The sequence below is a fragment of the Hemicordylus capensis genome, chromosome 3 (genome assembly GCF_027244095.1).
Source record: "Hemicordylus capensis ecotype Gifberg chromosome 3, rHemCap1.1.pri, whole genome shotgun sequence".
In the NCBI taxonomy this organism is placed as follows: Eukaryota; Metazoa; Chordata; class Lepidosauria; order Squamata; family Cordylidae; genus Hemicordylus; species Hemicordylus capensis.
Genome location: NC_069659.1, coordinates 165,460,922 through 165,487,337, shown reverse-complemented (window position 1 = coordinate 165,487,337; position 26,416 = coordinate 165,460,922). Strand labels below are relative to the sequence as shown.

Below are 26,416 nucleotides of genomic sequence, written 5' to 3'. Positions count from 1 at the left end.
CCTGGCTAAAATATGTGTTTGAGAAAAACATTGATGAGTATCTGGTATACTAATAGAAATAATTATAAAATATATGTCCCTATATCAAATTTTTAAAACGGTTACCTTTTATTTATCTGTTTTTAATTGGGCACAGTGATGAAATGGTTACAGCTTTTGGCTACATTCCCGATAGTGATGGGTTTGATATTCCATTCAACAGTATTATCTGTAGGCTACAGTCTGTCAATGGAATTGGGTACAATTCTGTTTTGGTGGTGTTTGAAATAATCAAGAGTAGGGTTAGGGTAAGAGTACTGTTGTTTTTGTGATAAGCCTCAGGAACTAGTGTGCCTTAACAAATCCCAGTAGAGAGTCCTATTGCTCAGGATAGACTTTGGAAATAAGGGCTGTTGAACCCCATGAGTCCCATTGAAAGTAACCACATGTTCATCCTTAACACTGCAGATTGACATAAGAAATGTTTACCGCTGAAACAAAATTATCCACGATCACATATACGCTCTCTAGCTTTAAAACCCTCAGCAGATGAGATGATGGCTACCTGGATTTGAAATGGTGGCATTTATAGCTTAGGAAATTATTTTTAAAGGTACCACATGGGTTTTTTTCTTGGTTTTGGGCAATGTTGTGCAAGAGTGCAGTTGCACAACTACTTTATAACGGTGTTCCAGCACTTACTTAGCACTGTTTACAATGCACATTCCATTGTGCAAGTGCTTGCACACCGTAGTGTGTACACTGTAGTGTGTATATAATTGTGCAGCTGCATTCTTGCACAATGTCAGGACGAGCTTCCGTGTGCACAGCAGCACTGGCCAATCAGGAATGTTACCTTGTGTATCATGTGGGCAACTGAGCATGAAACGTAGAAGGTTCCAGTGTTGGCAAGCCACAGTTAGACATGAAAATTCAGTGAAAAAAATCTGGCTGAACACGGGGGAATACTAGAATCTCCTGTCACTGCAGATTTCTGTTTTCTTTTTAAATAGGTCTTCAAGATCCAGATACAACAAGCACGTTAAAAAGCAGTTTAGTCACCGTCACAGACTGGAGTGATTCTTCAGATATCTGATTGTCACCTTAGGAATAAGGTTTGATCTACAACAAATTGATTTCTGTTCATTTTTCTTGTGTATTAACAAGGAACTTTTGTTTACAAAATTCTGGTGTCTTTCTGAATACTTTTAGCTAGCTCCCACTTTTAAGAAAGTATTAGTCCTCAATAAACAATATTAAATGACCCAGTATTTTATTTTTATTAAACAAACATATTTAAAAGTTCTTTATATGAGGCTTTATATAAAATGTGAACACCTTAAATAAAGTACTTCTTTTCATTCAAATGTTACTTTCTTCCTTCACAAGCATACAGGAAAGTGCCAAGGTTGGGGGGGAAATGGTGTCACTTTGAGCATCCATACTTAAAAGGGTTCTGTGGGGAACCAGCAGAAGACTTCCCTTGATTAAAAGAGAATTGACTGTGCACCCTGCCACACACACTGCATATTTGGCACACATCAACACAGTGATTCATATACTGCACAATCCACCTTGGAGCCAAGTGAGATACATGCACGCTGCTGCAATCTACTCAAAAGCAGGCCTGCACTGACTACAGGAGGTAGGGTTCCTGCGTGCCTACCAAGCACAGCATAACGCTGCTTCCCTCATTCCAAACTGGAGCAGCATTGGAACAGGGATGACACTGTGCTTGGTAGGCATTGTGGAGCCCCACCTCTGCAACCAGAGGGATTCATTTTCTGTGACCAAACCCTCAACATTACCCAGAGAAGATGGATTTGGGGCTGAAATCTTTAGGAAGCAATGACTTATAGTTTGTCATATAGCATAATAAGTTACTGTGACCATGTTTCAGCTTATTTGTCTTGATATATTTGGACACTGTTAAAATTGGGTCCCAGGATATCAAACACAGATGTTTTCATCTTAAAGTTGTAACTTTAAGACCTCCTGCAGCTCTGACCTGTAGAATTCTTGAGACCATTAGTCATAACCAATATGACCTAACTTTATTTGAAAATGTTTTTTTGTTTTTTTACTGAAAGCAAAAATAGCAAATGATTTACAGATATAATTTATGCATAACATCAGTATAAATCTTAAAACAATACATGAGGAAAAATTTACATCAAGTAGGAAAAAATTCATTTATAAAATATTCTTACTCCTGGTGTTAATGACACCAGTACCTTTCTAAAAATCATTCTGTGAACGAACAGCACAAATGTGATTTTTAAAAATGCATTGACTCTTGGAGCCATTTGGACTAGACATATGCATTCTTGTCAAAGTGTTTTGGAGGAGCTTTGGATGTTTTAAATTCTGCTGAGCTGTTGTAGGCCTTTGTTCGAGTAGACATCACGGAAGCTGCTTTGTTATACACATATCCCATCCTGAAAAGTGAGAAAGTTACCATTTACAGCTTGTTCCCAAAGACAAACAGAATGTGTATGTGGAACTTGGCCACACTGAATTTAGTGGATGCTGATAAGATGCTCACCCCCAGCTGGGCCACTAGTCATACACAACCCTAAGTTGGCTGATGGGGAACTATTATCCAAGCATAAAGAAACTATGTGAAAGATCAACCCTGGCCAATTATTTACTCTTATATAGTAAGAGTAAAATGTAGGTTAAATTTTAATTGGATTTCCCAGCAGCCCACTTCACAGAGCTTTTCATTTTAAACCAAAATTATGTGACACTAAGCCAATAGAATCCTCCCAATTGAACTGTCAGTTTATCTCCATATAGTATCTTAACCAGTTTGGTGATCTTAATAGTCCTATGAACTGTTGTACTGATAAGGCAGCTGATAGAATTGGATGGTATAATCCAAGCACTGGGACATGAACCCAGTCATAATCACTGCTGATGCACATGCTTTCCCCATGGCTGGAAGTTTCACAGCACAACTGTGAGCACAGCAGCCTTTGATTTCCCCATAGGGGCTCAATGGTGCACCCAGGTTATATAGCAATGTAGTGAGTTTTTTCCTCCCTGTGACAAGCAGGACTAATCTGGATGTGTTCACTGCCGCAACTAAAATGACTGTTAGAATCTGCTTCCTAAATTATTTTAGATAACAGTCTATACTTAATAGAAACACCTATATCAGGCAGCAGCAATATAGGGAGATGCTGAAAGGCATAATCTCATACTTCACTGGACATGGCAATGGTAAACTCCTCCTGTATTCTACCAAAGAAAACCACATGGATCTGTGGTCACCAGGAGTCGACACTGACTTGGCACAACTACACTTAATATTTTTCCAGTTCCAAGAAGTAGTCCCATTGTGACCAAAATGATGGAATTAAGAATCAAAACAGGAGTCTTCCAGGAAGCCTTTCTATGTTCACTAGTAAGAGCACTCACTCTCCTGAGTCACTCCCATTATTAAAACTATAGTGCGAGGAAGACATAAGGCTGTATTTACCCAGATGTCAGCCACAGATAGCCTAAATAACTTATTGATTCTCAGCACATATGATGTTTCAGGATATCTGTAGAAATCATGAGAATGACCTACAAGAGCATCCCTATAAAGCATTATAAAGTAGGGAGCTCAACATGCCCTAAAATTATCAAAATGTGTCAAACTATTGACGGTTCTATCAGGCTAGAAGTCAAGAGCGTGTGGCCAAATTAAGGGAGAGAAGGGTGCTATAAGTTACAGACCTCCACCACCACACACACATCTCAAAGAAGCTGTGTCTATGGAATACTTCTTGATTATGAAGAGTCAGACAAAGGACAGTCAACCTCTCAGGGCATGGGATCTAATCTGAGCCCTACTGGCTTGGTTGGGCTTCATATCTTCATATTAAAAAAAAATGTTCGTTACCTTCAACAGCTACATCCTGTCACTCACATAATCCCACCCCCTCACCCCCAAGTTCCCCCCCGCCTTTTGATTTCACATCCTTGGGCCAAAATTGAAACCATGAACCCAAGGAAGCATTACAGTTTTCCCCAAACAGCATCTCCTTATCAATACCATATAACATGAAGAATGTTTCCTGTGATCAGGAATATGAGATCAGGGACAGCAAAGGGCTGCTGTTGAAGTAAATATTTCACTGGACTAAGACAAGACCTTTCTGTGATCCTACATAGCTCTTTGGATCACACCAGCCTTGGTTTCAAATAAGAAGCTATCATCTTCAGATATATGGAAAGCCGAACTTTCTGAATCCTACACAGTGAGCCCTTACTTTAGAAAAAACTCCTCTGCCACTCAGAACTCATTGCTGCTTGCTTTTTACAAAACTAGTTTCAAGGCTTTCCCTTCCAACAGACTTATTTACAGTCCATCTAGAATTGCCAGATTACAAACATTTATCGTTAGCAGTACCAAAGGCGCAGGAGCTACAACAGTTATCTTTCCCAGATCCCATTGCTCATCCTTTCCACTGCCCATATAATATGGGGGGAGAAGTCCTATTTGTTTCAACAGATGAAGAACAAGAAAGCAATGGGACCTTGGAAAGAACACAGTAGGAGGTATGGTGGCAACTATCCTTGCTACATCAGTATGGATGGTCAAGAGGACAGGGGCAGATCTTACCTATGGGCAAAGTGGGTGGTGCTCACCTTAAATTTCTCAGTCAGCCATGTTGTCTCTGCCTCCATTTTGTGTGGCTATTGCCTCCCTCTTTTGTTCCCTGCTGCTCTTACCTGCAGCCTGCTACTGCTTTAAGAGCTGTGAGGTGGCGACAGTAGCACAGAATAAATGAAAAGCCTCAGAACTTTTAAAATATTAATAAGGCAGAGCTAATAAGCATGCTCACTTTTGTTTTTGAGAAGTGGGGGGTCCTAGGACCACCCTATAAACCAATCAGAGAGGCTGACTCAATCCTGAGGCAGCCATTCAGAGTGTCCAGAGGGTGAGGAAATATTTTTCTTTTAGCTACTCAGAAGAAAACCATCACCATTTTGGTTAAAGAGCAGGCAGGCTGGCTGTTGGTAAATCTGATTTTTTGCTGTCTTCTTCTTCTTCTTCTTATTCTTATTCTTATTCTTATTCTTATTATTATTATGGCAGCAAATTATTATTAATAATAATTTATTTATTAGTTTTGTATTTGTTTGGAAGGGAGGAATGCAACCTCTGCTCTCTCTCCCTTGATGTCTGATCTGTATGCAAAGCATTATGGCCCATTCCCAAAATGACATGGCATAAAATATTTGAAAAAACAACAAACTATAAGACTGGACTAAGATTAGAAACTGGCATAAGAAACCAAAAGGTTCTTTTAGAGCATATGAATGGATTGCTGAATCCAAACTGCTTTCCAAAAAATTGCAGAAGTGGCTTTCCATGTGAGTGTGGATATGTAGAGAAAACATAATTCTGTTGGAAGGAAAATTATTTTTAAAATCAATTTACTATGCAGAGAGCTAATCAGGTTTTTCTCTGGATTGTGGTCAGTATCTGTAACGTTAATATTTCTCCTGGGGGTTACGGTTCATTGGGCATGGATTAAGGAAGTGATCTCTATTAAAATGTGTTGCTTGCTAAGATGGAAACCTAGGCTAAGTGGTGGGTATCCAAGGTGGGCAGAGAGTGGCACCCAGCTATCCAGCAGGCATGGAGTAGGGAGAGGGTGTCCCCATGCATCTTTGCTTCCAATGATGTCCTCTAGGTCAGGGATTCTCAATGTTGGATCCCTAGATGATATTGGACTTCAACTCCCATAGTCCCCGGGCCCAGTGGCCTTTGGTTGGGGATTATGGGAGTTGAAGTCCAATAACATCTGGGAACCCAATGTTGAGAATCCCTGCTTCTAGGTTACAGGAGATGGTTCATAGCTGCACCAAGCAGCACTGAAAAACCTGTTATTTTTCTATTATTTATGTATGCATTTTTTAAATAGGTAGGCAGAGCCTCCCTTGTAACTTCAGAATGCATTTCTTCTCCACTTTTGTAAATGGTTTCTGCTTTACTTGTGGGTTCTATAGATTTATTTACTTTTTCAGTTATCGTCTGTGCTTCCTCCAGTGTGGTGGACAGGGTTAGATTTATCCTCCCAGCAGTCCCAAGAGGAAGGTTATGCTGAGAAAGAAGTTACTGTCCCAGAGTCACCCACTGAGTTTCATGGCTGAATGGGGATTTGAATTTGGATTTCCCTAATCTAATCCAGCACACTAACTACTGGACCTCACTGGCTCAGAGTCCTTTCTTGTCGTTAGTATTCATTTCTGAAATAATCAGGCAGTGAATTAATAATCCTAGTGACTTCAGAATGCATTTACCTTCCACAGAAGCATCTTTTTGTAGCTGGTCTGTGCTTTACTCGTGGCTTGTACAGTTCTGTGTGTGTGTGTGTGTGTGTGTGTGTGTGTGTGTGTGTGCGCGCGCGCGCACTTGTGTTTAGATCCTGCCGTGTTAGATACAAATCTACACACTGCTGTAGTCTTGTTAAGCACTATAAAGCCACTGAAGTTTTCCATATTTCTTTTGTATCTCTGCTGATGAGCAACTAAGATTTGTGTGCTTGTGTGTGTTTGTATTTTGATCGCACTCAGCTACAAATCTACACTTTGCCAGTTATTACTATTACCTGCCTAGTCTTGGCTCCACCTCTCACTACCTGTGACTGCACCCATCACTTGCTTTGCCTAGTGCCTCCCCCCACTCCCGTCCCAGGAATCACCAGCCACCACTGGGTCAAGATGGTGGCTGTCTGCATCTGGTACTCCTAAATCCACTCTCCTGTGAAAGCATAAACTGATAGACCCCAAGATAATTGTCCCAATTCTTGAATCATGGAATTCATGCTGCTTAAGAGCAATAAATATGATACAGTGAGGTATCTACATTACACAAATGAAGATTTTTGCTATCAGCTTCTGCCAGATGGCATCTAATACTAAACGAAAACCTTATATAGGCAAGTCATATCAAGAAAGGTTTTTCCTTAAAAGGAGAGGGAGGGGATCGAAGTCTTAAAATCCCATTATTATTTTTCTTTCAAGCAATCTTTCCCAAACCCTAACTGTAAGCTTGTTTTAGAAAGATATGCAAACTGGATCTGCATAACTTACCTTCTTACACATTTAATAATTAGAAATATGCTAATACATTAATTTCAATAAAGCTGGTGTGTTCTGTACCTTGGAGTTTTATTGTTTTCAGCAATTGAGAAGCAGAATATACTGCCGCCAATTATGCAAAGTGATGCTCCAGCCCATCCAATGAACAAAGCCGCTCCTAATTCATACCTGCAGGAAAGTGATACATTCATGCTTGGTAAATAATTTCATCAGCAAATAGGTCTCACTGATTTTATATTTTTTGTGTGACCAAGATAAACAAAGCCACTCAACATATTAACATACATTTTACTAAACAGCATTGCAGAAGCTGTATGTGCTATTATTGCAAAAGAAAATGAAAAAGAAAATCCTTCAGAACTTTTAACTCTTCTGAATATTTGCCTTTCATAAATTAAACAGCTATAGTTATAGATACTCTGGCAACCACCACTGAAATGGAAGCATGTCCAATCGATTTCCAACATGCCAGAATAGGTCATCCCTGTTCAGGTACACAATGAATAGATCAATGTCAAAGCAGTTTCCTTCTTTTTCTGGCTTGGAGAAAAAGGCACTCTGTACTGCTGCTGAACAACCACATCAGATGAGTTTGCTGCAAGGGAGGCTTACATTGACACTAATAGGTGCTCAACTAATCTGAGGGCACAAATTGTCCCAAGCACCAGTTCCAACCACCATTTCTTTGGTGAGAGTGAATGTAAACATGCTGGGAAGTAGATCTATTATCCATTTTCTGTCTCTCAATATTCATCACTTGCCAGACCAAAAATAATGTTAACCCATGCGTCTTTCAGGCAGCTCTGGGTGGCATACATGGTCATCCTCCCCCCTCCCCCGTCCACTTATTTTATGCTTTCAGTATCTTAGAGTGTTATGCTGAGAGTGACTAACCAAAGGTCAATCAGTGAGCTTCATGGTGAGCTTCAAACCTCAGTCCTCCAAGGATTAGTCTGACACCCAGCCACTGTTTGAGATTCATTTAGCACAATTAGATACACAGCCCATTCTGGAGATGGGCAGTTGGAATATATTACTATATATAAATGTTTCACTGTCTATTCAAATGCTTTTTGGAAGGACTAGAGCAGACCTACTCAACTTAGTCCCCCCCCCCCCCCGCAAGCTGGTTTTGAACTACAACTCCCATAATCCCCAACCACAGTGGCTAATAACCAGGGATTATGGGAACCTGTAGGCCAACAACTGCAGGACAGCCAGAGTTGAGCAGCCCTGAACTAGAGCTTGGGATCCAGCCCTAGACATACTCAGAAGCAGAGCAGAAATTCCTTTATTTATTTTGCTGCAGATATAATTGCTTTGCATATGCAACACAATATTTTCCAGGACTTCTATACATCCTCTTTTCAGCACTCAGCAGATCAAAGCATACTTGGTTGTAATACAACCAGGAGGTGACCAGTATTCCTCTAACAGGGATTCCCAGATGTTGACTACAACTCCCATAATCCCCAGCTGCAATGGCGTTTGCTTGGGGATTATGGGAGTTGTAGTCAACATCTGGGAATCCCTGTTAGAGGGAACACTGGAGGTGACATAAATCCAGTAAAATACTGGTAGAAATAAAAGGTACTTGGGATGACTATTTTGTTTCACTATTAGCCTACATTAGCCATATTTCGAACAAGAAGACTTCTATTTCTTGAAACTAGACACACAGAACAGCAGGCGAAGCTTTCCCTACTATTCGTCTCCAAGCCCGGAAAAGGCATCATCTGCTACATTTCTGCATTAGGCTGCCGTTAATGGCAGAAAAGCAGGACCAATGAAGAACGGCGGTACCTTTTAATTATTGACTGCTTTCATTACCCCTTAAACTGTTAATTATGCTACTTGTTAAGTATGTTTCCTGTACCAAGCAGATGGTTGGACCAGAAGACCTTCAGTGACTCTTCTAACTCTACATTCTGTGTTTCTGTAAGGACCTCTGTGGCCCCACATCTTCTTCATGCTACCTGCCTGGGATAGGAACACATGGCTACCAGCTGAGCAAAGTATGTGTTTTCATTACATTTGAAAAAGCTCAAATGATATGTAAGGAGACTCTCCTTGGTGCTGTTTGGGAATCTCTTCCCTTACCCCACTGGATCTGTATTTAACCATGGCATTAAGTTCAACAAAATGTATATTTATTTATCTATTTCTCTTTTTTGTTTGTTACACTCGATCACTTGTAATTAATTGTATCTGGGCCATTTGTTCAACAGCTGCAAGTCTTTTGTGATTAAGACTGTCAAATCACCATCTGGAAAATATGTGCATGTATCTTTAAAAGACGCACCCAGGAGGGGAAAGCACCATGCTCACAAACAGGAAGGAAGGAAGCATGAACAGTGCAGTAGCAGTTTATTAAAACGTAGATCCAGACGCGTTTTGAGCAAAGACTCTTTTTCAGGGGAAGTGGTTTACACAGCAGAATACTCAACTTGTAAGCAGCTTGAAGAAGAGTCTTTTCTCTAAACGCATTGGGATCAAGCAGGAGACAAGGCAATTATGCCTTTCCCCACCTTTCCTTTCCCAGCCCTGCCATTTACCTTCTACCCTGCTGGCTGTAGCACCATGTGGCAAAGGGGAGGGAAGGATGTCGGCAACAGACAGACTAAGTTGTTGTGGCTGCCTCTTCTCATTGTAGTAGCAAGTTTACTGCAGTCTATGCATGAAGTCCCAGGGGCATCCTGGCAACTCTATTCACATAACTGTCTTCACTGTAAGTCATTTGCATTCAAATATATAAAAATTATTGTTGATAATATTGTTGATTATATTTCTGATGATAAACAGAAATACAATGGTCAAGACATTCCCTATAACATCAAAACAGCTGTAGAAGGTGGAAGCCAAACCGTCTTGCCCATTATATTTCTGTTTAGTTAATCAACAGTAAATTTATACTATAGTAGGTAAGGCCCATTGTTGAGCGGGCAAAGTAATTTTGCATAGATTACACTTCTAGGAAAGTTCAAGAAATTAAATATATGTAATAGAATTTTTTATTAATGTGCTTGCAAAAGGGAAGCAAAAGATCAGTTTTAAATTTGTAGGATTTCAATTCCAAACATGATTCATTTTATTGTAAGATGGCCATATATGGTAAATTTGAATCACAATAACAGTTAAAATGTGGTGATTGATTCAGGATTTCTGCTAAAAAAAACCAACAAGCCCCAAATTATTTAAAATGTCTTCAAGCATATTCCAGTGCAAAAAGTAGAGTGTTCAGCTAATTTATGTGACAGGATGGTTCATGCAGCCTTTTGTATCTATAGGTAACTGAGAAGTATGATATTCAGAATTTCTTCAAAAAACTACAAAAAATTATTAAAATTTTACCAAGCATATTCCACTGCAAAAGTGCATTCAGTTAATTTCAGTGGCAGGATTGTGTATGAAAAACCTGGTTTCTATAGGTCATCAGGAAGAATGACTTCATTTCGCACATACAAACATATTCTTCAAAAGATAATCAATTCTTTCTTATTAACAGCATCCTTCTGGGATCTAGAAAATATTTGTTCTGTTTGCAGCTTTAAAAATAGAGCGAGAGAAAGTGTGTGTGTGTGTGCGCACGCGTGTGTGCAGTGGAAGTGAATGATATGATTAGTTTACTTCCCTGTGGATTTGTAACCTGAAACACACCTACAGTTCATTGAAGAGTCCCATGTTTTCCAAATAGTACTTACTTTTGTGCAATAAATGTAGGGTCAAAGAATTCGGATGTGATTCGGTTTGCATACAAGGAACACCCAGTCAAAGCGCACAGTCCTAAAAATGCATCAGACGGAGAACAATTGATAACTTGAACCTGTAAACCTGATCCAATGCCTGGTAGTATTAGTGAGAGTCATACTACAAATTTCAGGGGAAGAGGGGCAAGATGTGCTCTTAAGAGAGCTGTAAAGCATTTTGTCTATATCAAATTTACCAGAAAGTATGAAAATAATCCCAGCTAAACAAGCAACTTTAGCTTTAGTCTGGTCTGATCCTCCAACTTTTGTACACTTCATCCCAACCAGCGCAAATATGGAGCCAAAAAATCCCAGACAGACAGCAGCAATCATCAGTCCTCTGCAGGCTTGGATGTAACCTGCAATGGAATAGCAAAAGCTGGTATTAATTTGCAGTTTCAACTTCCAAAAGACTTTGGGCTTTAATTATAAGTCCAGTGTAATTGTAATATTCCCAATTTCCTAACCATGATTAGGAGACCAGAAGCATGATTTATGCTCATATGCTTGCTGCCATGTAATTCCCCTCTTTCTTTCCTTGACAGGTTTAATAATGATTCAACTTTACATCCACACTATGTTAACAATGGTCAGAGTCAATGCAGACAAAATACTACACCTTGGTTAAAGCAAAATGCAAAGGATATATGAAATTTGCACAGGAGAGAGGGGAAGGGAGTGTGTGAGCTCTCAGCATGTTCCTGCTCCTCCTAACCATGATTAGGAAGACAGGAACGGCTTCCCAGAGGCATTAGAGATGTGTGAACTGGTTCAAGATTGAACCGAACATATTTGAAGGTTTGCCCTCGAGCTAAACAGGGCCCGATTCGGTTCAAACTCGAGCTGAACACACCTGACCAGTTCAGGGATTCTAATTGTAATGTTAATAACTCACCGTCAGGTCTGGGTTGTAATGCTGGCCTCCAGTGGGTGTGGCTGTACGGAGGTCTCAGAAGGTTCTCCCTCCAGTCTTCCTCCTGTCCTTTTCAGGCCAATTGGGCCCTCTGCCTGCTCATGGTGGCCATTTTGAAGGCTGCTGTACATGTGCACTGGCCATTTGCGTGCCTGCGTCAAAATGGCCACCACAAGCAGGCAGAGAGCCGGGAAGGTTCATAAACGGGCCAAACCAGCCCAAAAAGGACCAGGGGTACGCTGGCCGGGGGAGGAGGAACCTTCTGAGACCCTGCCGTGGCAGCACCCCCCTCTCCCCGATGCCAGCATTACAACCCGGACCCAGCAGCGAGTTATTGGTAGATTTTTATTTATTTATTTTTTTAAATTAGAACTCCAAACCGGCTCAAACTCAAGCTGAACAGAGGTTCTATTTTGGAGTGCCAAAACTGAACATGTCCACTTGGAGTCTAGTCCGGACTCAAACCAAACTGGGCAAACTGGTTTTGTGCACACCCCTAAGAGGCATCTCGTGGACCGCTGTGTGAAACAGGATGCTGGACTAGATAAGCCTTGGGCCTGATCCAGCAGGCCTTGTCTTATGTTCAATTTCAAATTTTATTTACAGTCTTAGACCAAAGCAGAAAACATATACCATCTGTGGATACAATTACATCCATACAATAATACATTAGCATCCTAAAAACAATTTCTTAAGAATAGGTTCTATACGAACTTCTATTATATTAATTTTCCTGGGTGTGCCTTGGAATGTGCGTCCCAGAACCCAGCTGATTGGCTGGGTGGCGGACACACTTGATTGGCTGAGGTGCACCCAGGAGGATTGGTTGCTGCTGCGGCAGCCCAGCCGTGGAGGCCAGAGGTGGCGGGCCCAGCCCGGCCACGGAGGCAAGGCCCAGGAGGGGAGAAAGAAGGGGGGGCAAAAGTGGCAGTGGGGAGGAGAGGCGGCTGGGCCCGGAAGCGGAGACTGGGGCAGAAGGGCAGGGGGGAGAGGTAACTGCCGGCCCCAAAGAGCGCACAGATGCTCTGTGTGGGGTCAGCTAGTATGTTCTTATTACATTGACATTAGGCCATTGTCGAACTTTCAAAAACTGTGAACATATATGTATATGTTAGCAGCAGAGATCAAAGCCACACAGACCAGTTTGGAGACAGCTGCTATCCAACACCCATGCTTTGACTAGGCTTTTATATAATAACCCATAGGAAGCTGCCTCATACTGAGTCAGACCACTGGTCCATCTAGCTCAGTATTGTCTACACAGACTGGCAGCGGTTTCTCCAAATGTGTGTTAACATATCGGCTAGATTTAACCCGAAGTCCCTGCAAGTTATCGGGGAGCACTTCACAAACAATTTGGGTTTTTCTTTGTGCATTGGAGTGTTGCCCGATTTATATCTGGCGGGGGTGGGTCAAATTTTTGTGTTGATTTTTTTGGGTGAACTTCAAATTCAGTACTTCAGAACTTCAGCAGTAAACCCTGCTGTGTGGAAAATGCCGAGGGGAGAAAGAGAATCTGGCTTGTGGGTTCAATAGAGAACAGAACTAAAGACCTGCCATTTAACCAATCTCTTCAACTTGTTTGGTATATTATTTTCTCTTTCTCCTCCAGTCTTTAACCACTGTCTGAAAAACTGAAGTTACTAAATAAAGGTTACTTCTAAAAAATATAACTAATGCCCTATATCTTACCAATGATTAAAACTATGTTCATGCCTTATTAGTACCTAGTACAGGAGGGGGCTTTATATTAAGAATAATAAAAGATATATAAAATGGACAGAGGTGTCGGGGGAGTTTTGAGATAAAGAACCCCTTCAAAGAGCCCAATAGGATTCCTAGGGCTGCCAAACTGAACCTTAAGATTGATTACATTCCCCAAGAGGGAGACTCAGCAGCTGTGGCCTGGCCTCTCACACCCATTTCCCCTCCATCTGGCCCTTTTTCTACCCACACTGCTACAGAAGGTTGGAGAAGGGCAGATGAAAAGATTTGGAGAGGGAGGCAGATGGGGAAAGCTGTGGTTGGAAAGAAAGAAATGCGATACACTCCACAGATTCTAAGATGCTTGCTTGAATGCTCTAAACTTTAGGATCTGGTTCGTGATCCGTTGATATCCATTAGAGTGGGTTCTGCGCCTGCGCGGAAGTCCCTCGGTATCGAGTTCTAAAGCTCCTCTTCAGCGCCTGTGCCCCGCCCCACGTGACCACGTGGTTATTTAAGGCGGGAGGAAGCGCAGGCACCTCAGTTCCTTTTCGACCACCGTAGGGATCACTTGTGATTTCTGCGGCTCCTTAGTGTTGGTTCCTTGCTAAATTTTCGTGTTAGTTCTACTTTTTTTGACTCGGACCGTTTTTCTGCCTATTCTCTTGACTTCGGACTTGGCATTGTTGAATTATTGGATTGACCTCGGACTGTTTGTTGGACTCTCTGTTGCTTACGATTTTGATGTGATTTACAGAGGAAATCACAATTTTGAATTAGTGCTACTGAAGACCCCAACCATCCTGGGGTTGAAATGTATTTGGCAGTTTGATATCCACATCTAGGATTTGGACTTCAGTTCCACTTATTTAGCCATGTACAAATCACTCTCGAGAAAGAATCCTACAGCCTTGCCCTTCTTTGCGGACAATCTACAGTAGATTTCAAGATTTCTGTTTTGCAGCTTTACCTTTGCAGCAATCAGGAAATCACCTATTTCAAGATTAATGGGGCTAATTTAGACTTTCAAATATCACCTTTTGAAGACTGTGGGATTATATCTGTTCTTCCATAATCTTTATAATACTGATATTTGATTAAATATAAAATAAGATTTTGCATATTAAGGTTTTTATATTGATTCTAAATATTTCATAAATATTTTCATGAAATTATATGAGAAGGTGTAATTTCAGTTTGGATTCTTTTGGGAATTGCTGTTTTGAGATGTGAATCCATACATTTGGTGCTTTGTGACTCTCTTGTTGAATCTTCTACTTCATGGGAAATTTAAAGGTAAACATCAGTCACTGAGGTTGTTCAAACAACTAAACAGGGAGGGGGGAAAGTTGGGGGAAGGCAGGATCCTACCTACCTTCCCATGATCAGCACCTCTTCAGGGCTCCACCACCCGCACGCCCACATGAGCAGCACAGAAGATGCCTGATGTGAGAACAAGAGGAGGAAGTCCTCCCACATCCCATAATGCACCACGCAGGCAGTGGAGAGGCAGCCCTTGCCAGTGCAGCAGGGCTCCTCTTCCTGGCTATGCTTTCCACAGGAATCTATGGTCACCAGTCCTGAGAGCCTTCGGAACGGCAGTGGCAGCACAGATGACCAAATAAAAAGGTAGGAGAAGGGCTGTTTCTCTTTTACCTCACTTTTAACCTAGGTTAAAACAGGCCTCCTCAATTTAGGCCCCCTAGCTGTTTTTGGACTACAACTCCCATAATCCCCAGCCACAGTGGCCAATAGCCAGGGATTATGGGAGTTGTAGGCCAACATCTGCAGAAGGGCTGAAGTTCAGCAGCCCTGGTTTAGGAGCTGGACTACCCACTTGGGAAGGAGTTTGGTAGGAGAGGGTTCCGTGACTCCAGACTAGCCTCTGTACCCAAATTAACTTTCTCCTACCCAGAAAGCGCTGGATGTGTGAACAATCTTATTGTATTGCAGTCTGGAAGCCCTGGAGACTTATTTCTGAACAAATGTGCATTGAGTCAGGCTGTAAGGCTTACTTTGAAATTAGGTCTTGGAATCTGAAATCATTTTTACTAGAAACAAACTTTTCAGTGTGCTTTAAGTAAGAAAGAAGTACTTTTCACAGAGATCTCTTGTAAGACTTTCAAACAATGTATTTTGCCCTGAAGAGGGCCTCTTTGGCCAAAATGTACAAAATACAGCTGCAAGCTGTATCCATATTTCTATCTGCACACACCCCTTCCTGCAATCAGCAGTTCAAGCTTGCTCTGCTAGAGGAAAAGGAGGGAAGGAACATAGGAAACTGCCATATACTGAGTCAGACCATTGGTCTATCTAGCTCAGTATTGTCTTCACAGACTGGCAGAGGCTTCTCCAAGGTTGCAGGCAGGAGTGTCTCTCAGCCCTATCTTGGAGAAGCCAGGGAGGGAACTTGAAACCTTCTGCTCTTCCCAGAGCGGCTTCATCCCCTGAGGAGAATATCTTGCAGTGCTCACACATCAAGTCTCCCATTCATATGCAACCAGGGCAGACCCTGCTTAGCTATGGGGACAAGTCATGCCTGCTACCACAAGACCAGCTCTCCTCAACAAAGAGGAGCACCTATGATTACCATGTCTTTTGTTTTTACCATTGCTAATTGGGCAAAGAGGCATCTTTAATGTGATGGCTTGTGTGTGGGTGGGTGTCTGTCAGTCTCTGACAGCTCAGATCCCATCAGTGTATACTTGAAGCTAGGATTTTTCGTCCCAGTGTGCATCCCTTGTTTCCCTGGGGCTTCCCTTCGCTCTCAGACAGGGTGTGGCAAAAGTCAAGAACACATTTTATTTTCTCATAACTTTGGAACTATAGTAGATATCATTGTCTTCTTTAGTTCAGATAATGGTGTAGACTGTTAAGTTTCAAGACATTGAAAAGTGGACAATTCAAGAATGCTCTGCTATAGTGGACCTCTACTTTAAACAGGGATCCTCCATAATTGCTGAGCAAAAAGTGCAGAGGATTTTACAGGCCCCATCCAAACATGCCTTCAGAAGATGCATGTCAAAAACCTGTGAAAATGGCACTGTGGCAGATGCACAGTGGTCTGGTAGACCACACTGCCAGAACCGAGAGAAACATTGAACAAGTGCATGGAAACAGGCAGTCAAAGCCACACTGTAGATTCTACAGTGGGGATGTAGTTTTAAAAAGAAAAAAAGTCTGCAGAATCTTCTTTTAAAAAAATTAAGGTGCTTTTGTGGCATACCACCTTCCCAGCCACTCTCATCCACACAGGGGTATGAGTTAGCAGCCAAGAGCAGCCAAAAGTGTTTAAAACGTCACAGTAGGAAGGAGGCATGGCAGCTAATGTTCATTTATTATGGGGGCATGATCAGATAGCAGAAGAGAAACAACACAATGTATTCCTTCATACTGTGAATACTCTAGTGTGCCTGTATGGGAATATGTACCTATGGAGCCAAAGGTTTTTACAAAGCCATAGTGGCAGGGCGGCACAGAGTAATATTTTTTAAAACCAAATGCTGTCTTAACATCTTTCAGTTTCCACTATTTTGAATCATCTTTGCTGAGCTTGTGTGGAACCAGTTGCAAAGCCAGCAGAGATAGGGGTGAGAACTGGAAGGGAGAGTGGGTGCAATATCGGGAAGAGGAGGAGACAGGATACTGAGAGCGAAGGGAAGCCCCAGGGAAACAAGTGATGCACACTGGGACGAAAAACCCTAGCTTCAGGTATACACTGATGGGATCTGAGCTGTCAGAGACTGACCAGGAGAGGGATCTTGGTGTCGTGGTGGACAGCTAATTGAAAATGTCGACTCAATGTGCAGCAGCTGTGGAAAAGGCCAATTCCATGCTAGGGATCATTAGGAAGGGGACTGAAAATAGAACTGCTGATATTATAATGCCCTTATACAGAGCTATGGTGCGGCCACACCTGGAGTACTGCGTTCTGATCACCACACCTAAAGCAGGGCATTGTAGAACTGGAAAAGGTGCAGAAGAGGGCAACCAAGATGATCAGGGGCCTGGAGCACCTTTCTTATGAGGCAAGACTACGACACCTGGGGCTTTTTAGTTTAGAAAAAAGACAACTGCAGGGAGACATGATAGAAGTCTATAAAATCATGCAAGGTGGAAATGGATAGAGAAAAATTTTTCTCCCTCTCACATAACACTAGAACCAGGGGTCACCCCATAAAATTGATTGCCAGGAAATTTAGGACCAACGGAAGCACCTTTTCACACAATGCATAATCAACTTGTAGAATTCTCTGCCACAAGATGTGGTGACAGCCGACAACCTGGATGGCTTCAAGAGCGGTTTGGATAACTTCATGGAGTAGAGGTCTATCAATGGCTACTAGTTGGAGGGCTAAAGGCCACCTCCAGCCTCAGAGGTAGGATGCCTCTGAATACTAGTTGCAGGGGAGTATCAGCAGGAGAGAGGGCATGCCCTCAACTCCTGACTGTAGGCTCTCAGTGGTATTTGGTAGGCCACTGTGTGAAACAGGATGCTGGACTAGATGAGCCATGGGTATGAGCCAGCAGGGCTGTTCTTATGTAATGACCATAATAGTTCACAATAAACTAGTGCATGGAAATAAACTAGTGCATGGAGGGGGAATTTGGGCAAAGCGCAGAAGGAAATGCAGTGTACGAGTACAACCTGCACTGACTCCACATAGGATTAATTGTGAAAGTCCACAGAACCTTCGGCATTTTATGCCTCCATCTGGAAAGGTTCTCCTACAGCAGGCAGAGGAGACAGTAGGGTTGCCATGCCCCCCATCATTCCAGGTATCACCCAGATTTTATCATCTCACCAGGATTGCTTAGCCCACCCAGATTCACCCAGATTTCAGATTTCGTTTTTTTAAAAAAGCTAAGCTCTAGCCCTTGTAGAAGCGGAGCTATGGAGCCAAGCGTGCAGTCACTATTCTGCTCAACCACTGGACTTGGATTAAGAGAGGAAGAGCACAGGAGGCTATCTGGCAGGGTTTCACAGGAGGCTATCTGGCAGGGTTTTCACTTTTTTTACAGTATAGTAATCCCCTGAGGAATGTTGCCTTGTTTGTTATCAGCAGGGGATCTCTATCAAGCAGTTGAGAGGATAGCTTGCTTTTGATGTGAATCAATACCAGCCTACCAGGCTGTGTATTGTAACGTTTAAGGACTTTCTTGACTTTACATTCAATGCATGCCTACTTAGAAGTAAGCACTGTCGGTTTCAATCAGATCTTCTCTCAAATGTACAGAATTTGCCGAATTCTGTACATTTCTGCAAAATATACAGAACTCTGTACAGAAGTGTACAGAATTGCAGCCTTAATTAAAAAGCTGTGCTTTTTTTGTTGTTGTTGTTGTTCTGTTGCTGCTGTTAATATGTCAAGAAAAATGGCCAGGCAAAGACATCTTCCCCAACTATAGTTGGTAGATATCCAGAGCAAATACAAGTCAACTGGAAAGTGCAGCTGCTAATTTGCACATGCAAATTATTTGCAATCCAATTTGCATAAGATGCAAATTAGGCACCCTGAACTGGAGAGCCAGAATATGGCAACCCTAGGAGACAAGCAAGAGACAACAGGAATGAGTGCAGAAAACTCTTGCTTGCCTTGTCTTTCACTGCAACAAGGAATGTCAAGGCACATTATCTGGGTTGTGACCTGGCAATCCCTGGCCAGGGCTTTATATCTTGCAGCAGAAAAAGCGAGAGGAGATCATTCCATTCTAAGCCCTAGCTCTTTAATGGAGGAAAGTAAATATTTATCATGTCCCATCTTCTGGAAGCAAATTATAGCTAAAGCTTTGTGATAACTCCCGTGCTGTTTTAGGGAAGATCAATGCAATTTTGTAAAGATTAACAATTGCCAAAGGGCACAATTTATTCCTCATGACCTCTCCTGCATTTTAACTTCAAATGCGCTTATGAACAATAGTTTCTTCATTTGGTTCAATGAACTGAAGCAAAATTTTACTAGGATGCCACAAACCAAGGAACACTTGTAAGGTTCTCCACACATTTATCCACATCTGATTTTTGTGCTGTGCCCATTTTAATGGAAAAGCACATATTTAACAGCACTCAGCCCAGATTTTAAGAGCCAAAAAATACCTTGTTTGACTGAATTTTAATTGATTACATCCATACAGTAAAGTGTGACAATTTAGAAGTATCTATAGATGCTACAAAAGTTACAAGACAAAAATACAATGTCACAGGGTCGCCACTATCCTTACTGACCCTACTGCTATTCCTTTAACAGCAGCCGTTTACTTCCCACCATATCTCTAAGCCAAAAAAAGCTTCACTTGCTAAATCTCTATGAGGCTGTTCACACGTGCAGCTAAGACCAGGTTAAGGCAGCCAAACCCGCTCTTGGATGCGCATGTGAAACTGTGGGAGCCAATTGGCTGCTGGCACGGCCATGGTGGCAGATCCGCCTGCAAAGCCAGCCTCTTAAGCGGAATTAAGGAAGCAAGCACTCCCTTAACCCTATTTTTTGCATCGTATTCAGTGCCAACCTCGTTTTGCCAACACTATAGCAGTGATGGGTGTCTGCCCATTGCTGCTGGGATCCCCACAATGTACCATGCACTCACACGGTGCATTATGGGATTCCTGGGGGCTGGGATGACATGTCACGGGCCCCCGACCCTCCGCTCTGCTAGGGCCAGCAGATGATCATCTAGGTGCCTGGGAAGCATGCTCAGCAACAGAGGAGCGGTCATCTGTGGGGAAGGTAAGTTCAAGCAGCCTTCCCCACTGCCCACCCTCAAACCTTTCTCACTGATTGTGAGAAAGGGCTCTATATGTCAGTTAGCTGTTAAAAGCCATAGGAGAAGAACCAATAAATAGTTGGCAACCCTATGATAGCCCTGAGCTTGTACAAAAGAAGAGATGGCCAGCAGTTCAGTATTACAGCTTTGTATCTCTAATGGTTGTACAGAAGAAGGAATTCAACAGCTGTGAACTCTTGCTTTGTGGCATGACGATATCCCCCTGTCAAAATTCTCCCTCCCACACCCTCCAACATCAGCACTGAAATCCAACTATTCCTAATATTTAGCTTTTGTGGGTAGAAACACTGCATTGCAATGAAAGAGATGTAAATTGGAATACACTTGATGTTTAACCTACTTGGGTATAGAGCACATATTTTAAAACACATTCCTAAATCATGAACTAATTTTTTCACAAAAAAAGAGCTAGATACCCAAAAGCCAGACTTTGACTTTATGGTTGGCTAGTGTTGCCCCCATCTTTACCTAGCAAGAATCTGCCTTTTTCTGATGCACAACAGCAAAAAATTCAGTAGGTACTGTTTTCTCTTTTACTGCATCTTCATGCTGAGGAAAGCTGCACCTTGGAAATTCATCTACCCACAATGCAGCTGCAAAAGGCAAAGAAACCGTATAAGCAAATAAAAGAACAAGTTGTTCTAGTAAGAACTAATCAGCCTACTCTCCTTTCACTATCTCTACATCTGTACTAAATTTGATACAAATTGAGATCCACAAGTTAGATCTCTTGCGCCTCAAATGTTCATGTGTCCATCATCTTAGATCGGGGTGGATGTCATCATTACAAACCACCATTGAGGTGTCCCTGTGTGTCACTAACCACAGCTGTTCTAAATCTGGTTCAAATCGGTTAGACAGTCCTTATTAGTGCACTTGCACCTCAAAGGTTTATGCATCTGCTATCTTGGATTGGGATGAGTGACATCATCACAAACTACACCATTGGGAATCTCTATGTGCCCCTAAGCTGTACCCAATTTGGTTCAAATGGGTTAAGCAGTCCACAAATTAGTCGGCTTGCACCTCAGATGTTCACATGGCCGCCATCTTGAATTGGAGTGGATGACATCATCACACGCCACACCATCAGGGCATCCCTATGTGTCCCTACAGCAGTAGCAAATTTGGTTCAAATCGGTTAGGCGGTTCACAAGTTAGCCCATGTGTGCCTCAAAGGTTTATGCATCTACCATCTTGGATTGGGATGGATGACATCATCACAAACTACGCTATTGAGGTGTCCCTACAACTGTACCCGATTTGGTTCATATTGGTCCAGGCGTTGCGAAGTTGATGGCGGGGGGCACACATGGACGGAGACACACCGAGAATGCCAGATGATCTCATAAGACTACTGGAAAGTAGGCTAAAAAAGTGGCAGCGTTATGGGCCACTATGCAAGGGACAAAGAAAGTCCTTGGAGACTGTAAACGGTGAGGGGTATGTAGGCTTGGACATATTTGGGATCCAAAAGATTTATTCAGGTAGCATCAAGGAAAAACCTATCTCACTAAACTCAATTGTAAACTTCTTGTGATAGCCATAGGAAGTTGCCTTCTACTGAGTCAGACCATTGGTCCATCTAGCTCAGTAGTGTCCACACAGACAGCCATGAAGCACATCCTCTGTCCTAGAATTACTTACTGGGTGGGGTGGGGGTGGGGCTGCTCTTGTGCTTTTAACAGCACTTGATTTGCAGAAATAAACAAGAAAAGCTTTTCATAGCATGGAGATAGATGTTATAATCTAGTGCCTGAACATCTAAGTGTTACAGGCACAGTGATATAGGCCAGTTGAAAAGTTGGCAACTTTGTTCAGCCTACTTCTTTCTCTGAACATGACAACTTTTAGCAGACAGCAAAGTGACTTTGTCTCCCCCTCAGTCCTTGAGTTGGTACTTTCCCTGCCCCGCCCCGCCCCACTGGCTGTCCTCATTTCAACAGCTGTGTTTGAGAGAGAAATGCAGCAGTCAGAGCTTCCTTGGCCCTTCATAAAGACACAGTGACCCAGGGAAAACGTCAGCTATTGAATTTCCCACAGCCATGTAAAAGTTTAAAGGCATTAGAATTCTACAGCAGTGGGGGGGATAACCATACATAGTCCTCCCCTTTATCAATTTGCAGCAGCAAAAAAAAAAAAAAAGGCATTCCTGAAGTCAGGTATTTTGTAGAGAGAGTTTCTGTACCTGCAGAAGCTGCAGAATATCACCAAGAGGGCCTGTTGCAGTGATGAGGGAAGGTACACCTAGTAGAATCTTTCTGTGCAATTCTCTCCCAAAGTCTCTCAGAGCCTGGACCTCATGATTTTAGTAATCAACAGGCAGATTTGCCAACTCTTTTACGGGTCCTGCTCCTGTATCTTTAACAACATCCTGAAATGTAACACTAAAAGCAGCTTTTATTGACAGGGAAATAAACTAGCACTAAAAATAGCATTTTTACATGTCAAATTGCTGTTAAAGGGCACAGGACAAAGAGATAGAATGATAATTGGCAACTCTTATGGTTAGAAATTTAATTTGGTTAATAGTTTTAGATTATCATTTGCTACCATTTTTTTCTGAGTGGGCTTTTGTGCCTTTTACTGCTGCATGGCAGGAAAAAATGGAACAGGTTAGTTTCTTCAGCACAGAGATACAATTATGGGGAAAGCTTCAACTAATGATTTTTGCCTGCTTCACAGCGGCTAAACCCACGGTACCTTTTCCCATTAAAAAGGTAGTAATGCTACTTTCAGATTATTTCCCCCCAAAACACATTTATAAATGGTGACAATTAAGGGTAAATATGTCAAACTGTTGTCTACCAGAGTTGCTACATTTCTCCTAGCCCTGCTCCTGTGCTTTGAAAGTGAAATGAATGGTGAACAGGTAGAGTTGCCCTGTTTGTAGAATTCTCTCCCCTGACACATGTGATTGTCCTTTGGACCCAATGAGGGCCTTTATATTTTCCCAGGCCTTTTTAGAAATCATTGCTTTAGAACTATTTTAAACTGCTGTAGTGATTGTATTGTTTTGTGTGTTTTGCTTTAAATTTGTTTTTATTGTTTGTGCCGTTGCATATTTTTTAAAAAAACAGGTAAGTGGCCTAAAATATCTTAAATAAAAAGCAGTCAAGTTGTGCTGGCTTTGTCTAATGTTACTAAAAGTGGGTATTCATTCACAAGCTTCTTTCTTCCCAGTTCTATTTTACTGTGGTGTCCTTCTGGGTTGCATTATTTAAGTACACCTGTAGATCAAAACTGGCTAAGGAAGCCATTATTTTCTGACAGGCCCAATTTATTGGCACAGTTAGTAGTTAATTAACACATTAAGGTGCTGAAGCATGAAGGTATTTTACCCAGAGGTCCTCTCAAATTTAATTTATGGCTAAATCTCCTGGACAAAATGGTAAACATTCACTCCAACTAAAACAACTAGCATCTACTAAAAACAACATGGTTGCCATTCATTGGTCAAAGGGCAGCACATGTTTTGTTGGAAAGAATGGGGATGTATAGATTGCGGCAAGGCACAATCAGCTCACTAAACCCCAGAGCCATGGACACAGGACAATAATTAGCTCGTTTTCATCAAATCTAATTCCTTGAGTCAAAGCAGCAGCAAGCAAAGACAAATATTCCTAAAAAGATTATCTTTAGAATGTGCCAAAGGACAAGTGAAAAGCAGGAAATGGAGGTGCCCATAAGTCAAGAAATGCAGCTCAAAGAAGCAATTAATGTCATATAGCCAGGGGGAGCAGGAAAGCCTCAGAACAACCAACTTTTTTCTCCCTAGCTAAATGGTGACCCTGATTTATACTTTGTGGCAGGCCCTTTATACTTGTAAAATTATTATTTTATTTAAAATGCACAACAGTCAAGGCTTCAGCAGGTGCCAGAGTCTGAATTTGATGCCCCTCTGTTAGGGTGACTGGATTTGAAGGACAGAGCTCCTGTATTTATTTATCTATTCAAGAGAGAATTATTTCAGAAGGGCCAGCTTTGTCATTTCTCCATGACATCTGTCAAAATCCTAGCCTCTGCACAATTATTCAAGGTAGAAGAACTTTTTTATTTTGTTTGGTCCCTCTAAAACCATCACATTTAAATTAGATAAAAGAGACAACACTCCACCCAGCAAAAGCCCATGATAATCATCCAATCCCAACAGTTTTAATTTGACCAATAGCTAGCTTCTAAAATATCTCTCACCATTCAACTCCAGTGTGCTCAATTTTCAATATCAAACTTATACCAAAATTGCTTCACTGGCACCAGCCAGCATTATTCCAAACACCTAGAGACCTGGGCACCTGGCTCATAGCTAGCCAGTACTTATTTCCACTTGCTACTGCTTGCAAAATCCTTTCACATGGTGAAAGTATTGCCCTCCCCATCATGCAAGACTAAACATCTCTGTCATCCAAGTCTCCCTTTCTGCTGACTGATCAAAGGCCACCGCCACCCATTCCATTCCCTTTGCCTTGGCTGCAAACTGCAGATTACAAAGACACTTTCCACACTCCTTCACACCTGCATTGCTAATTGAAGTGGAGTGGGCAATGAGAAGGATGCTGTAGCAAGCAGTAGCAGCCATTGAAAGGGCACACACCCCCTTGCTCTTCTATGGGAATCCTATAGGGAAGTACAAGCCGCCTTGATTCAAACCACGGCTCAAATCAAACCAGCCCAGTCCGGGTGGTCCAACTTCAAATTGGACCAGTCCCCAGTTCTAAGAACTAGCTCACAGACTAGTTCAGGTATACTTGTGAAGGGGAATCTGGTGATGATTCCCTTTTACAAGTAAAGGAGGATTCACCAGCCTAAGGATGGAGGGAGGAGAGTGAAAGGGTACTTTTTACATTTAACTTTCAGGCAGTGGGGACAGTGGAGGCAGTGGCAGACTTTGACGGTGGCGGTGGGGGCTCCTCTAACCCCACCACCGGCCTTCCAAATGTCAGCCTGGGTCAGCTACAGCCTGGTTTGGGCCTCTGCACATGCAGGAAGGTAACAAAAATGACCTCTATGTATGCGCAGAGGCCCAAACTGGGCCACAGTCAGCCTGGGATATCATTTGGGAGGCTGGCAGGGGTGGTGGAGGAGGAGCCCCCATAGCCAATGTCTCTGCCTCCACCATCCCCACCACCTGAAAGTTAAAGGTAAAAAGTACCTTTTTATCATTATTTATTGATTATTTATTGATTATTTATTTATTTATTTGATTTCTATGCCACCCTTCCAAAAATGGCTCAGGGCGGTTTACACAAAGAAATAATAAATAAATAAGATGGATCCCTGTCCCCAAAGGGCTCACAATCTAAAAGAAACATAATATATAGACACCAGCAACAGTCACTAGAGGTATTGTGCTGGGGGTGGATAGGGCCAGTTACTCTCCCCCTGCTAAATATTTCAAGAGAATCACCACGTTAAAAGGTGCTTCTGTTGCCCAGTTAGCAGGGCTTTTTGCTCTCCCCCCCCCCCGCAACTAGGGAATGCCCTTTACAAGTATACCCCCCGAACCAACCCGCAAACTGGTTCAACCTGGTTCTATGGCTGAACTGGTCTGGACTGGTTCAGCTGAGCCTGAGACTGGGCCGGGTCAGTTCGAATCCAGTTCAGATTTGAACTGAACCAGCAAAACCAGTTCCGTGCACACTTTCTAGCTCTGAATATGGTCCGATTATTTGTATAGAGTGCAGTGTGGGTGCCACTGGCTACATCAGGACCCAAAGGGTCAGAAAAGACCATAGGATATGTATTTGGCAATCCTGCCCTGAACATTGCAGCTTGCTTTCTACTTCTCCATGCACAGGAAACCTTGATTTTTAAAGAATTTTAACCTGTTAAAAGCATAGGAGCTCTGCCAGGAAAAAGAGACCACCTATCTCGAATGCTGCAGTCGGGAGTGGGACCATAAGGCATGTGTAGTGCATTTCCAAGTGCTGAAATCTCTTAGCACATGAAGAAATATGCCCTGCACATAAGTACTGTAAATGCCACATTGTGCTCTCCTCCACACCTTCCTTAATATTCCAAGACCATCTTACTTCAAATTCTTAATACAGAATTTGGAAAGGAAAATGAAATTTCATACATTTATTTTAAAAATGTATATACTGTTTTTTAATTTAAAAAGAGTACAATAATAGCACCAATAAAACAATATCACAGTATGAAACCACAAGCTGTCAGAATAAAACCA

At 42.1% G+C, this 26,416-nt stretch overlaps 2 protein-coding genes and 1 long non-coding RNA gene across 8 annotated transcripts in view; 2 read left to right on the top strand and 1 right to left on the bottom strand.

The window, feature by feature from the left end:
- Positions 1–1,340, top strand: part of DZIP1 (DAZ interacting zinc finger protein 1) — a 70,323-nt gene extending 68,983 nt beyond the window's left edge. For all 6 annotated transcript variants that reach the window (XM_053310139.1, XM_053310142.1, XM_053310141.1 and 3 more), the window contains one exon: positions 993–1,340. In XM_053310139.1, coding sequence (XP_053166114.1) covers positions 993–1,075 — 83 coding nt within the window. In that variant the 3' untranslated portion in view covers positions 1,076–1,340. The remainder of the gene's footprint in view (positions 1–992) is intronic.
- Positions 1,341–2,011: 671 nt separating this feature from the next.
- CLDN10 (claudin 10) overlaps positions 2,012–26,416 on the bottom strand; it is a 54,476-nt gene continuing 30,071 nt past the window's right edge. Inside the window, exons 2-5 of the mRNA XM_053310151.1 lie at positions 11,027–11,188; positions 10,785–10,866; positions 7,144–7,251; positions 2,012–2,417 (exon numbers count right to left, since the gene is read on the bottom strand). Coding sequence (XP_053166126.1) covers positions 2,291–2,417; positions 7,144–7,251; positions 10,785–10,866; positions 11,027–11,188 — 479 coding nt within the window. The 3' untranslated portion in view covers positions 2,012–2,290. The remainder of the gene's footprint in view (positions 2,418–7,143; positions 7,252–10,784; positions 10,867–11,026; positions 11,189–26,416) is intronic.
- LOC128351049 (uncharacterized) overlaps positions 14,681–26,416 on the top strand; it is a 44,113-nt gene continuing 32,377 nt past the window's right edge. The window contains exon 1 of the long non-coding RNA XR_008319569.1: positions 14,681–15,075. This is a non-coding gene — a long non-coding RNA (uncharacterized LOC128351049). The remainder of the gene's footprint in view (positions 15,076–26,416) is intronic.